The sequence below is a fragment of the Caloenas nicobarica genome, chromosome 3 (assembly GCF_036013445.1).
Source record: "Caloenas nicobarica isolate bCalNic1 chromosome 3, bCalNic1.hap1, whole genome shotgun sequence".
Classification (NCBI taxonomy): domain Eukaryota; kingdom Metazoa; phylum Chordata; class Aves; order Columbiformes; family Columbidae; genus Caloenas; species Caloenas nicobarica.
The window spans coordinates 793,302-805,920 of record NC_088247.1 but is presented as its reverse complement, the minus strand read 5'-3'; the positions used below and the strand labels follow the sequence as shown (position 1 = coordinate 805,920).

The following is a 12,619-nucleotide window of genomic DNA, read 5'->3' as shown; positions in this document are numbered from 1 at the left end:
TCTTATCCGGCAAAATGTTCTTCACTCGGATAAGGCAGCCAAGGGTGAACTGTCCAGCTGCAAAAGGACTGAGGATGTTTTTTCTTTTTTCTTTTTTTAATCTAACCCATTTTGATGTGTTTTCAGGCAAAGGGACGGCTGTGCCCTGCCAGCCAGCAGCACACGGACACACATGTGAAGTTTTGTAACACACAAACAATGCTTCATATTTCACTGCGTTCCTCCCCTTGAATTAATGAATACAGAAGTGCAAAACTTACCCTTCAAAACACAATATTCATCAAGAGAAGCACAAACACAACAAAGGGAATGCCCCACTGTGATCAAAGCGCTGGCTTTTAGAGGCAGAACGAGGACAGGGAGAGCAGCACAGAGGGAAACAGAAATAAAGACCGAGTAGAACGGAAGCACAGATCTGACCAACACGCACACACTAAAATGCAAACTCCTCTACCTTCTGAACCGAAATAAAAATGAATATATGGTTCATAAATTAGTAAAATAGAGATGATTCTACCACGTAATCTGACCTACTGCATATAAAAATAAACAAAAAAACAAATTAAATTTCACCCACTTACTCCAGCACTGAGACAAATTATTCACGTTTGTCTAAAGCCCAATTTAAACGAGTGCAGATCTAAGGCATCAAAGAGAAATAGTCACAACAATTTCCCTTGGTTCTTTATTCCATTACTATCTTGATCAAAAAAGCAGATTTTTAACTGAAATTTGTTTGGCTTCAGCATCAACAGCTTAAGGATTAATCAAAAATCTCAGCTCCTTTTTCAAGTATAAAAGGAATTATAACTAATGCCCCATATTCTGTCCCAGAATAACAGCATTATTTCCAGAACCACAACTGTGAATACAAGTATTATGAGAAATTATTATTAAGTAAATATTGACAATATCCCGTAACTTGGTGACATAACGTAGTACCTTGATAATATCCCCTTGTCAAGGAACAGGCGAGAGCTGCTTGCCGATACTGTAAAAAGATCATCACAGGACTGATGTACCATATGAATAAAAAAGAATTGAAAATAGAAAAAAATACAGAACTGGATAGTATTAAAATCCTACTAACCTTCTGCCAGCCTGAAATCAGTAGATGTACTCAACCAGCAAAAACGCACGTGCTGACAGCCGACCGCAGAAACAAACCAAAAGAATCCAAAATAATGGAAAATTTTGTTCTGTCATGGAGAATCAAGACAGTTTCAGCCAAGTATATCATCCAAGCCTTTCTGCTCTGAACTCTTCAATTGTAATAGCAGCCAAAATGAAGAAAAAACTGGGCAAACAAGCCCAAAGTAACGGGGCCGCAAGGGATGGCGGCCCCAGGACCACAGGCCGTCACCAACCTCGGTGCGGAGCTCGTCCGGACGGGCGCTGTCCGTGGAAACGGCAAAACCATCTAGGAAGCAAAGGTCAGGAATCGTCCCAACCCCCAGAACAGCTCGCTCTGCACAGAAGGGTGAAAACCCCGCAGGATCCCCCGCTGCCCACGCGGGAGGGAACCTCGGTCCAAGGGCACTAAGAAAATGTTCATGGGGTATCGGCCGAACCCGCCCGCCGGTGCAGAGATACCCAAAACCAGTTTAATTCTGGAGGAGCTGCTGAAGACGACTACAGAAAATAGAGAAACGAGCTTCTTTCTCTGGAAATGAAGGAAAATTCCATGTGGCAGGTGGTGTATTCAAATGCAAAACCTAACAGAATACCAAATGAAGGAAAAGATGCATTTCAAACGTGTTTAGCTTTAGAAGTCTTTTATAAAATAAGATGTAATCTGTTTTCTGTTAAACATCTTTACATTTCTAAATGTATATTTATGTAATTTTGGTAAAATATGCCTGTAATGTGACAGAAGCAGCCACCATTCCTCAGCAGCGATGGAACAAGCATGAAAGTCAAAAATAAGCCGTGGTATTCCAGCAAAACAAATTCATAGCAAATGCTTAGGCAGATCTCAGAAAAACATAGGAATTTTCAAAAAAATTGCAAAAATATAAAGACAACAGGATGCCGAGATCTCACAACCACGTGCAAGCGCCTAACCAATGGTGATAATTAAGATGCTTTTCAGTATCTGTTCCTGCTGGTGCCGAGAGCAGCGCCAAGGGATCACGGGATCACGGAACCACGGGCTGGTTTGGGTGGGAAGGGACCATTAAAGGTCGTCTGCTCCCCCCCTGCCATGGGCAGGGACATCTGCACCAGCTCAGGTTGCTCAGAGCCCCGTCCAGCCTGGCCTGGGATGTCTCCAGGGATGCTTCAGCCACCACCTCTCTGGCCAACCTGGGCCAGGCTCTCACCACCCTCAGCACAAACAATTTCTTCCTTGTTTCTAGTCTGAATCTACCTCGTGGAAAAGGCCCTGGGGGTGTTGGTGACAGCGGCTGAACAGGAGGAGCGTGTGCCCAGGGGCCAAGAGGCCCCGGCATCCTGGCTGGGACCAGCACCGGTGTGGCCAGCAGCCCCAGGGCAGTGACCGTCCTGTGCTGGGCACCGGGGAGGCCAAACCTCCAATCCTGGGGGCAGTTCGGGGCCCCTCACACCAAGAAAGGCCTTGAGGTGCTGGAGCGAGTTGAGAGAAGGGAACGGAGCTGGTGAGGGGCTGGAGCACAAGTGTGATGGGAGCGGCTGAGGGAGCTGGGGGTTCAGCTGGAGAACAGGAGCTGAGGGGAGACCTTCTGATCTCTGACCTGCCTGAAAGGAGCTTGGAGCCAGGGGGGGTCGGGCTCTGCTCCCCAGGAACAAGCGCCAGGACCAGAGGAAACGGCCTCAAGTTGCGCCAGGGGAGGTTGAGGTTGGATGTGGGGAACAATTTCTTCCCCAAAGGGCTGTGGGGCATTGGAACAGGCTGCCCAGGGCAGTGCTGGAGTCACCATCCCTGGAGGGGTTGGACAGACGGACGTGAGGTTCTCAGGGACATGGGGCAGTGCCAGGGATGGGTTACGGTTGGACCCGATGATTCTGAGGGTCTCTTCCAACCAAAATGACTCTGTGATTCTACAAGCTGGCTAGCATGTGTCAGCCACATCATCTTCTGTGCAAAGTATTTCCCCCGCCTTCACTGTATTGCAGTAAATACTAGTGATATTAGTCCATATTAGTCAATATAACCGATGGTGTGACACGGCAGCTCCGCAGGGCCGAGCCCAGGCCTGGCTGCGGTGCCCACACCCCGGGCCAGCTGGCAGGCACCCAGGGCTGGGCTTGCGGCCGCGCAGACCCCAGCACCATGACGATGGTGCCAAACCGGCCGGGCCGGCAGGGACCAGCACACCTGTGGTCACACCAGCAGGTCACAGCTACATGACACCCCGGCTGAGCTGGGGCCACCAAGCAACCCCCCAGCTCCCCTCTGGGGGCAGCTTCTACATACCCCAGGTTATTACTCCCTCAGGATACTGGTCCTGCTGCCCACGAGGAGAGCACATTGCCACACGCGGGACAGGGTCCCAGGCTTTATTTGTTGCCAGCCCTGCCAGCAGGAGCACGAACTCTCTGTGCATGCCTGCAAACGCCTCCTGGTCCCATCGCTTCCCTGCTGAGGGCTCAAAGCAGCATCTCCAGTCCTCAAACACCAGAAACTGCCTTTGAAATACGCCAGGGACCTTTAGCTCTCCGTGGCTTCGCACACTTGTCACCTGGAGAGACTGTGACCCGCAGAGTGGGACGTACGTTCCCTCTTCAGCTGTCACAGCACAACTCACCAGCATGAAGCCACCGCCACCGGGTCACGCTGAGCTCCCCGGGCTGGGAGGTGACACACGCCACGTTCTGCCCCCTCTCCCGTGCTGACCCCGGGGTCTCGCAGGGAGGACGTTGCCACAGCCTCGGGTGACACAGCCCATCTGTCAGCACAGCCGCGGCCGCGCCGCCAGGAACCGCCACGCGCAGCAGCACCAGAACATCCACGTGTGCCACATCCACCGCCGGTGACACCGCAGGGGTGGCTTTGGCTGGGAAACCCACCTCATCTCGGAACGGTCATTCTTCACAACCTGTGCAACAGGGTTTTGTCACCGAAACGACCCATCTCAGATCAAATTTTAAATGAACGTTTTGGGAGGAGTTTGCAGTTGATGGGTCCAGAGCCAGGGGAAAACGGTCAAGTTATAACCTGAAATCACAGCCCAGCGAAGGAAAACTTTAAATGATTTCTCCCAGGAAACACAATCTATGTCAAATACAATCTCTCCTTTATCAAACATAAACTAAGAAGCATTTTTTAATGCTTAATATTATTTTCCCCATCATGTAAGACTGTAATTCCTTAAAAAAAGGAGAAGTCTTCGGAGCCTGTGGGCTCCAGCAATCGTTTCCAGAAAGCCAACACCTAAAGGAGTGTGACTCACGGGATCCCTGCACGGCCAGGACAGCCGCACCTGCACACAGCTTACAACCCGGAGCAGCCTGCGGGAGAGGAGGGGCGAGAAGCGGAATGCACCCAAAGCGCAAGAAAGAGCAGGAAAGAGCAGCGTTCCCGTGTTTTCCACTCCCGAGCCAGCACGGCTGCAGGAATGCCGGGGAGGAGAGGGAGAGGCAGTTCTGCAAACACTCGCTTCTTTTTGGAAAGCCAGGTAAAGTGAACCCGTAACTGCGTGCCAGAGCGCGCGGTGCTCCAGCAGCGGGTTCTGCACAGCCCCCGGCGCTCACGCCACCTAACACCTGTGTGTTTTCCACATCTCCTACTGCTGTAAGGACACGGTGCAGTACCCGGGCTGCCAGCAAACACAGAACACAGGACTGACTGGAACTCTGATTTTAAAATACTCTCCTCTTGGTTTTAAAGTCTGAGTGGTGGAAATTCCACCCTCGCTTTTGATTTTGGTAACCTATCCTAACAATTATTTATTTACATTCACTATTAAAAACATATTTCTCATTTTTATTCTGAATTTGTCTAGCTTCAACACCTGCTCTGTGTCTTCTGTCAAGGCTACCTGCTAAAGCTCCCTGGGATTATATTTCATTTCTCTAGGAGAGCTATTGCTAGAAATGTCAGATCATTCCTCAGCCTCTGTGTGACATACTCACATTCCTGGTGATTTTGGATCACAGCTCTGCATCTTCCCATACCTGCTTCGGTCCTTCAAAACACACCTGATTCCACCACCTTCTTCTTGCGGCTGCACTGAGGATCACGAGCTAAACAATTCTTTATTCCCACCTGCTGTAGTATATGTCCTGCATTGATTGTTTTGTCAATTATTCAACGCTCATAATAAATGCATTATGCCAACAATATCACTTAGTTAATCAAAATTAACCTCATACAAAAAGGTACAAGCTGAGTCTTACTATACCAAATTGCCAAAAGCCAGTGCCTGATTGGCACAAGTTACCTTTTTATTTACTGATCACCAGAATCGCTTATCTACTGCTCAGTTCTTTTATCCATCCCAGCCACGCTGGCAAACACAACATGTCAGAGATTGCCCTGCTCGACTTCGTTCCCCTCCAAAAAAACAAATGAGATCATCCGAATTTTCTTCCAGCGCTCTGGGAACTTCCCAGCGCCCTGAGACACACCAACAACCAGCAGCTGCTCTCCAAATTCAGGAATTCTTTTGAAATGCGGTTTGGATGCGAAGGAGCTGGCGCGACCTGCCGTCCTTCTGGATGGTCTCTGGACACACGTCAGCGTTGGGCCGCGCTGCTGCCCGCGCCCACCGGACCTGCAAACTGCCCCAGAGCTCCCAAGCCATCAGTTTGCATTCCTTGCTACTGATTTCTGGCTGTTCTCCTTCCCTTGACAAGCGGAGCTGGGTTCATTCCCTCCCAAGCCTTGCTCTCCCCGGAGCACTTGGCCAAGTATTCTTCAACTGTTCCTAGTTATTAATATTTTGATGTTCACATGATTTACTCAGCTGAAGTCGAGCTGAGCTTTATGACAGCCTCCTCTAGAGCACCAGGTACATGGTGACGGGCACCTCATCTACATGAAACAACTGTAATCCAGTCATGATCACACCTGAATAACGACTCACTGGGGCCCTGGGCAGTTCCTCTGTGTGAGCCGAGTTCTAGCACAGAATCTCCGCTGGCTACGGCACCTTTCACGCTTAGAAACTATGGGGCTTTTTTGGTGTGCCTTTTAATTTTTTTTTTTTCAGTGGTATCAATTATACAGAAAACCCCAAAGGTCTTATATCACTTATATATAAAAACCCAGTAGGTCTTTCTTAGTCCTATGTTAATTTTATTTTCATGTGGTTTGGTGTTTGATATAAACCATCTACTTATGCTATTTTTACACCAGACCATCATCTGTTGTTCCCACAGTCGTCCCTGTCAGATTAGGCAGGATTTCCCAATACTTTGGGTTTTTAGGGTGCACCCTCCAGCCCACCTTCCCCAGCCTCCCCTGGGCTCAGGACAAAGCCGGGCTCGGGCCAAAGCCGGGCTGCGAGTCCAGGTTGAGTCCGTCACCGGGAGCACAAGGCAGCTGCAGAGGCAATTCGCCAGCAGCACGTCTGCCGAACACAAACCCCCACCATCCGCCACTCGCTTTCACCTTCCCCGTTCCTCACCTGGAACTGGTTTGACCCATTAACAAATTAACGAGTCCCAGCAAAAGAAAGAAGTAACTCGGCAATCTTGGCAATCTGTGCCGGAGTAAAGCTTTGGCTGGTGGTTTTGGGTCTGGTTCCGGCACCGGCCTGTGCTGGCAGCCAAGATCACACTGCCCGAATTACTTACATACACTGCACTCATGCAATCACGTCTTCTTTTATTTTTTATAGAAGTATTACACTGTAAACTACTGGTCTGCTCTGGTGAGTGTTAGTGCATTTCAACATGGAAGCAGCACACAGAAAAATCTAAAAAGAAAAGTGCGGACGGGTTAACGATCTGGTAAAATTTTGAACACGAGATTGTCGACCCTGCGGCCGAGCGGCGCCCTCGCTACGGAAACCCCGGCTCCAGCGAAGGGACGAGCTGGACCGCAGCTCTGGCCGGGGCACGGGGCTCGCCCTGGGGACAACGCGCACCCTCGTCCCCACGGGTCCGACACGCTGTTCGTTTAGAACAGGCTCCAGCTCCAAACTGAACCGCAGCAGAACAGACAGGTTTCCATTAAACCAGACCAACTCCCCTCACTGCGCAGGACTAAAGCAAGCCTTATAGAGGTTGGGAAATATGCAGCGGTGCAAGAACTGGAGCAATCGCCCAGCTAAGCAGGAATGGGTGAAGCTCAGAATGCTGTTGCTGAGGAGCCGAGCACCCAGCCGCTCTTCCAGGCCAAGAGGCGCATCTGCTACGCCGTGCACAGCACAAGGCCACACGAGTGTTGGACCACGCTGCCATGAGCTTGGCGGTTCTCAGCTCGCCAATAATTAGACAAGCCGGCTGCCCGCTGGCTCCTAACGACCGCCACCACCAGTACCGAGCGCACAGAAGAGCCGGTCGCGGACACCCCGCGGCACCGGGGACAACCGAGCAGCACGTCCCGATGCCGAACTGCCAGGGGCTGAGACACCCGCACCTGGACACCCTGGTTCTCCGCTCAGAAATCCTGGCACAGAAAACAGCTCGCGAAGCAGCTGGTATCGACGATAACACCAAAAGCGAACCAGAGGAGCATCAACTCCACTTACCCTCAGAACAGCAACTGACCCAGACGCAATGCAAACGGGAGTTGTTCATTTTCCATCAATTACATCCCTTCGCTTTGCTCCTCACTCTACAGCACGTGCTTAAATTCAGACATATGAAAAGACTGAGACTCCTCCTCACGATTCTGTAGGGCATTAAACCAGATCTATTTGGGGGCTTAGTTTATTATAGACACACAGTAAGGAAATCTGAGAGTTTTTTTGTCTCAGGTTTTACTTTTGATGTGAAAGCTGGCAAATCAGGGAAGCAGACTCATTTCAAGTTTGTTCCAACCAACACCAGTACAATGGTGTTTCATCAAAACCACTTTGTCAGTTCGACTCTAACGTCGGAACGAAAGGGTTACAATAAACACACAACGATCTCGCAGACAGAGAAGGATGTAAAGCCAACACTCCCTGACAGCAGCACCGCGCTAAACCTCCTACTGCTCATAGCACGGAACATGAACCAGCAAGTAAATGTGTCCCCTACTTAACATTGGTTTGTTTATATAATTTTAACCTACAATAAGGGAGAATATAGAGTCTCACCCATTATGGTGATGTGCAAAGGGTATGTAGTACTCTGAAATGCTACTAAATGCAAGTAAAATATATAGCCAGGTCTTAGCCTAGTGGCACATAAACACATTCTGCATCCCTTTTCTTGGTAGCAAGATAGTCTCAACAGAACAGTATGTTTCAAATCATTTTTCAGAGAAACACAACATTAACAGCATTGCAACTTGATAATGCTAATCTAAAGGCAGCGAGTGAGTGAGCGAGATGCAAGGAGATACTCACACTATGTGTGCGAGATCCAGCGGCTTCTCGGGCTGCTCGGGGAAGACGGGCCGGGGCGGCTCCCTGCTGGGGACGCAGCCCAGGGACTTGCTGATGGCGTGGCTCAGCTTCTTGGCAGGGGATTTCTGGGGGAAAAGAATGATAAAACACGCTGGCTGGCAGGAAGAGCAGGGCGGTGTGCGCGACCAGCTCCCAGAGAAGTGTAAAAAGCCACATCATGCTAGAATATTTAGAAACATCCTTACGTTACACCATACCTGAGGAATTAGTACAGACACTACGCAGGTGAACAAGCTTTGTGGGGTCTTTTTGTGCTATAACATTGAAAAAATGAAAGGAGTTTAACAAAAGCATGTAAGATGAAGAAACAAGCCAATTGTGTGGTGCTTCTATGAGGCATTAAACCATGGGGCAATCCCATCCAGGTAAGTGGTTTTGAGAGACAACTGCCAATTTTTTTGTTCACTATGGGCAAAGCCAAGGTGAAACAATGTTAGGATGGATATGAACAACCTGTTCCTTTATTTTCTTTCACCAATTTGCTTGGTTGGGCTAACTGGGAACATCTAAGGAGGGAAAGGCCGGTGCAAGTGTTGCCGAACACAGAGCAATGGCCCAAGTCATGCGCTTCAAATGTGTGTTCAGTCCCATGTTGCCTTAGAAAATTAAGCCCTAAAACGTGATAACATCCCCCAAAGCCAGGCAGCGATGTGGGAGGCCGGATAGCGCTCAGAAGTCACCCGGCAGTTGCGTTTTTCTGACCTAACTCACGGTCCATCTGTGTGTATCCAAATGGCTAATCACTCCTATGCAATTTTTTACTACCCCGTAGGACATTGCAAGGTGGAATTAGGACCAATGCTCAAGGCACATTCAAATTAAAATCTGGATTGACACTGATCTCTCTCTCAATTTGTTCTCCGCTTCTCCCTTTAGCATATATCCTGCTCTAGCCTTTACTCTGTTTGTCTTTTGGTGTCTGCACTGACCATCCACTCCCCGTGTGCCTTTGCCATCACCTCCCCTTTGCAGTATTTTTAGGCTAATTTAAAGGGGTTTTTTTCCATTGTGATAACAAACACTATATCCCAATGTGCTACCCCACGATTTATTTGATCAAACAAATGCCGTGCTGTCTAGAACGCTGTACAATGGAGCCACTAGTGCAGCTTCACTTTCTGAAAATTACAGGGGAAAGATAATTTCCATTGATCCCGACTTTCCGATAATGCTTCTGGGTGCGGCTGTCAGCGAAAAGAGCTCGGCAGGTTGAATGGACATGCTGCTCCGCCAGCACACGTACTGCTGGTGGGGATCCCCTTTCCCTGAGAAATGACTATTTTTTCTTTCGATTAGCTAAGTCTTGCTTTATACATTTCTAATAAAACCCACCTCTCTCTCATTGTTGCTAAGCTTGACCTCCTGACTGTTTGCTATCATCTGTAAGCACCTTTGCATTCTGCAAAGATAGAATCACAGAATCATTTTGGTTGAAGGAGACCCTCAGGATCATCGGGTCCAACCATTAACCCACCCTGGCACTGCCCCATGTCCTGAGAACCTCATGTCCGTCTGTCCAGCCCCTCCAGGGATGGTGACTCCAGCACTGCCCTGGGCAGCCTGTTCCAATGCCCCACAGCCCTTTGGGGAAGAAATTGTTCCCCAGATCCAACCTCAACCTCCCCTGGCGCAACTTGAGGCCGTTTCCTCTGCTCCTGGCGCTTGTTCCTGGGGAGCAGAGCCCGACCCCCCTGGCTCCAAGCTCCTTTCAGGCAGGTCAGAGATCAGAAGGTCTCCCCTCAGCTCCTGTTCTCCAGCTGAACCCCCAGCTCCCTCAGCCGCTCCCATCACACTTGTGCTCCAGCCCCTTACCAGCTCCGTTCCCTTCTCTCAACTCGCTCCAGCACCTCAAGGCCTTTCTGGGCGTGAGGGGCCCAGAACTGCCCCAGGGTTCGCGGTTTGGCCTCCCCAGGGCCCAGCACAGGACGGTCACTGCCCTGGGCTCGCTGGCCACACTATAATAAGTAGTTAAAACTAATAAAAAATTTCAGACTTCAAAAAAGGTTGTGCGCATCCTAGAGTTCAATAGATGGTCCTATTTATCTTCCCATTTAGACAGGGAAATGGTCTGGTGCGCCATTATTTTTGAAGGCTTTCAACCCATAACATCCGCAGGCACCGCTCAGCACCGGCCCCTCTGCAGCGCTGGGCCCCGCGGCACCCGGCCCGGTCTGCTCCCGAAAACCCCGGTACAGGACCCAGTGGCGCTCCCGGCGCTGCACCCCTTATATCCGGCCGATGGAAAGCGCGGGTGATGATCCAAAAACCGTCAGGCACGTTCTCAGCGCTCGTTACCTGGACACGACGTTTCCGCACCCTTCCCCGACCCGGCTGCCCATGGGTTTGGTTTCCTCCAAAGTGCCGAGTCCCACAGCAGTTTTCTCTGCCCGTTTCCTGGCCGCCTCGTTGCCAAGGTGTCCATGCCAGGTCTCTTCTCCGCGCGACCCCCGGAGGTTCCCGGGCTGCAGGTGCCGGCAGTCGTGAGTCCATCCCCAGGACAGCAGCGCTTCCCCCCAACTCCCGCTGCACAGCACAACCGCTCTTTTCATTAACATAATAAACTTCACAGCCTTTCTGAGATTCCTTCTTCAGCAAACTCTCTCAGCCTTTTACATGTCTAGACCTACCAGTGTGCAGATAGTTAATTTTTTTCGCAAGTCTATGGACAAATATTCAAAAGAAACAGTTTCTGCTTCTCTTTTGTCGTGCACAGAATAAGTAAACTGGTGAGGAACGTTTGCCACCAGTTACCATAAGTGTCTAAGGAATCAGTGGAGCTTCTACGTAGTTACGATTGAGTGTGCTGTTCCCAGACACCCCAATGCATCCGCTTCCTTCTGAGCTGCTATTTGACGTGGACGTTTTTGGGGTTCCTGTTCTCTGAAACACTGAGTTCAGCGGCAGGCGACTGAGTTAGGTATGAACCCAGGTGTTTCTATAATGCCAATTCCACCATTGCTTTCTCAATGATAGTTTTAATAAAATTTTTCCACTGAACAACAAATGGAGGTGTGAACAGATGAGGCTCAAAAAAAGGAAAATAAATACTTCAGAGAGTCTGGAATGTTTGTTCTCTTTTGTAACATATAAAGTCGGTGACCCTGCTCTGCACCGTGCACTCCTCAGGTGACTGGACATTCCACTTGCATAACACAAAGTACGTTAAAATACTATTAACCACCGACTCGCTCTCCCATGGCACTCACCCTCCATGAGCAGCAAACGCAAACCAGCCACCCGGGCTTTGGTTATTGCAGTAAATGTGTCATCGATCCATCAGCCAAGGGCTGACCTGGATTCTAGGGGTTTATTTCATCAACAATCCTGTTTCTATCCCGCTCAGTTATAAATAAAGCATAAACAAACCCGAACTTACACGGCGATGCCTGCACAGGTGTGGACCTCGCCTGGGAGTAAAAGTCACGGTAAGTGCGAGGAACAACCACTCAGGGCCTTGGCCAGAGAAGCTGCAGGCGGAGGGAGCACACGGCTCACCGGGCAGGGGACAGGGGCACTGCGCACAGCTGGAAACAACGGCCACAGATGGAAATGGTGCGCACAGCTGGAAACAACGGCCACAGCTGGAAACGCTGCGCACAGCTGGAAACCCTGCGCACAGCTGGAAACCCTGCGCACAGCTGGAAAATCGACCACATCTGGAAACACTAGTAACAGCTGGCTACATTGCCCATAGCTGGACACACCAGCCACAGCTGGAAACACTGTCCACGGCTGGTAACACCACCCAAGGCTGTATACACTGTCCACAGCTGGAAACACTGTCTACAGCTGGAAACACCACCCAAGGCTGTGTACACTGTCCACAGCTGGAAACACCACCCAAGGCTGTATACACTGTCCACAGCTGGAAACACTGACCACAGCTGGAAACACCACCCAAGCTGTGTACACTGTCCACAGCTGGAAACACCACCCAAGGCTGTATACACTGTCCACAGCTGGAAACACTGACCACAGCTGGAAACAACATCCACAGCTGGATACAACACCCACAGCTGGATACTAACACATTTTTGACCAATAGCACTGATAAACTGTGCTAAACCTGCAAAAGACGTGAGAAGTTATCAGTACAATGCACCTGTGATGTTCCACATGTGTGAAACCCCACTGCACCT

General features: G+C 49.9%; 1 protein-coding gene across 13 annotated transcripts in view; it reads right to left on the bottom strand.

Moving 5' to 3' along the window:
• The window catches only part of DTNB (dystrobrevin beta), a 181,716-nt gene that overhangs the window by 120,007 nt on the left and 49,090 nt on the right, over positions 1–12,619 (bottom strand). For all 13 annotated transcript variants that reach the window (XM_065632399.1, XM_065632400.1, XM_065632401.1 and 10 more), the window contains one exon: positions 8,421–8,545. In XM_065632399.1, coding sequence (XP_065488471.1) covers positions 8,421–8,545 — 125 coding nt within the window. The remainder of the gene's footprint in view (positions 1–8,420; positions 8,546–12,619) is intronic.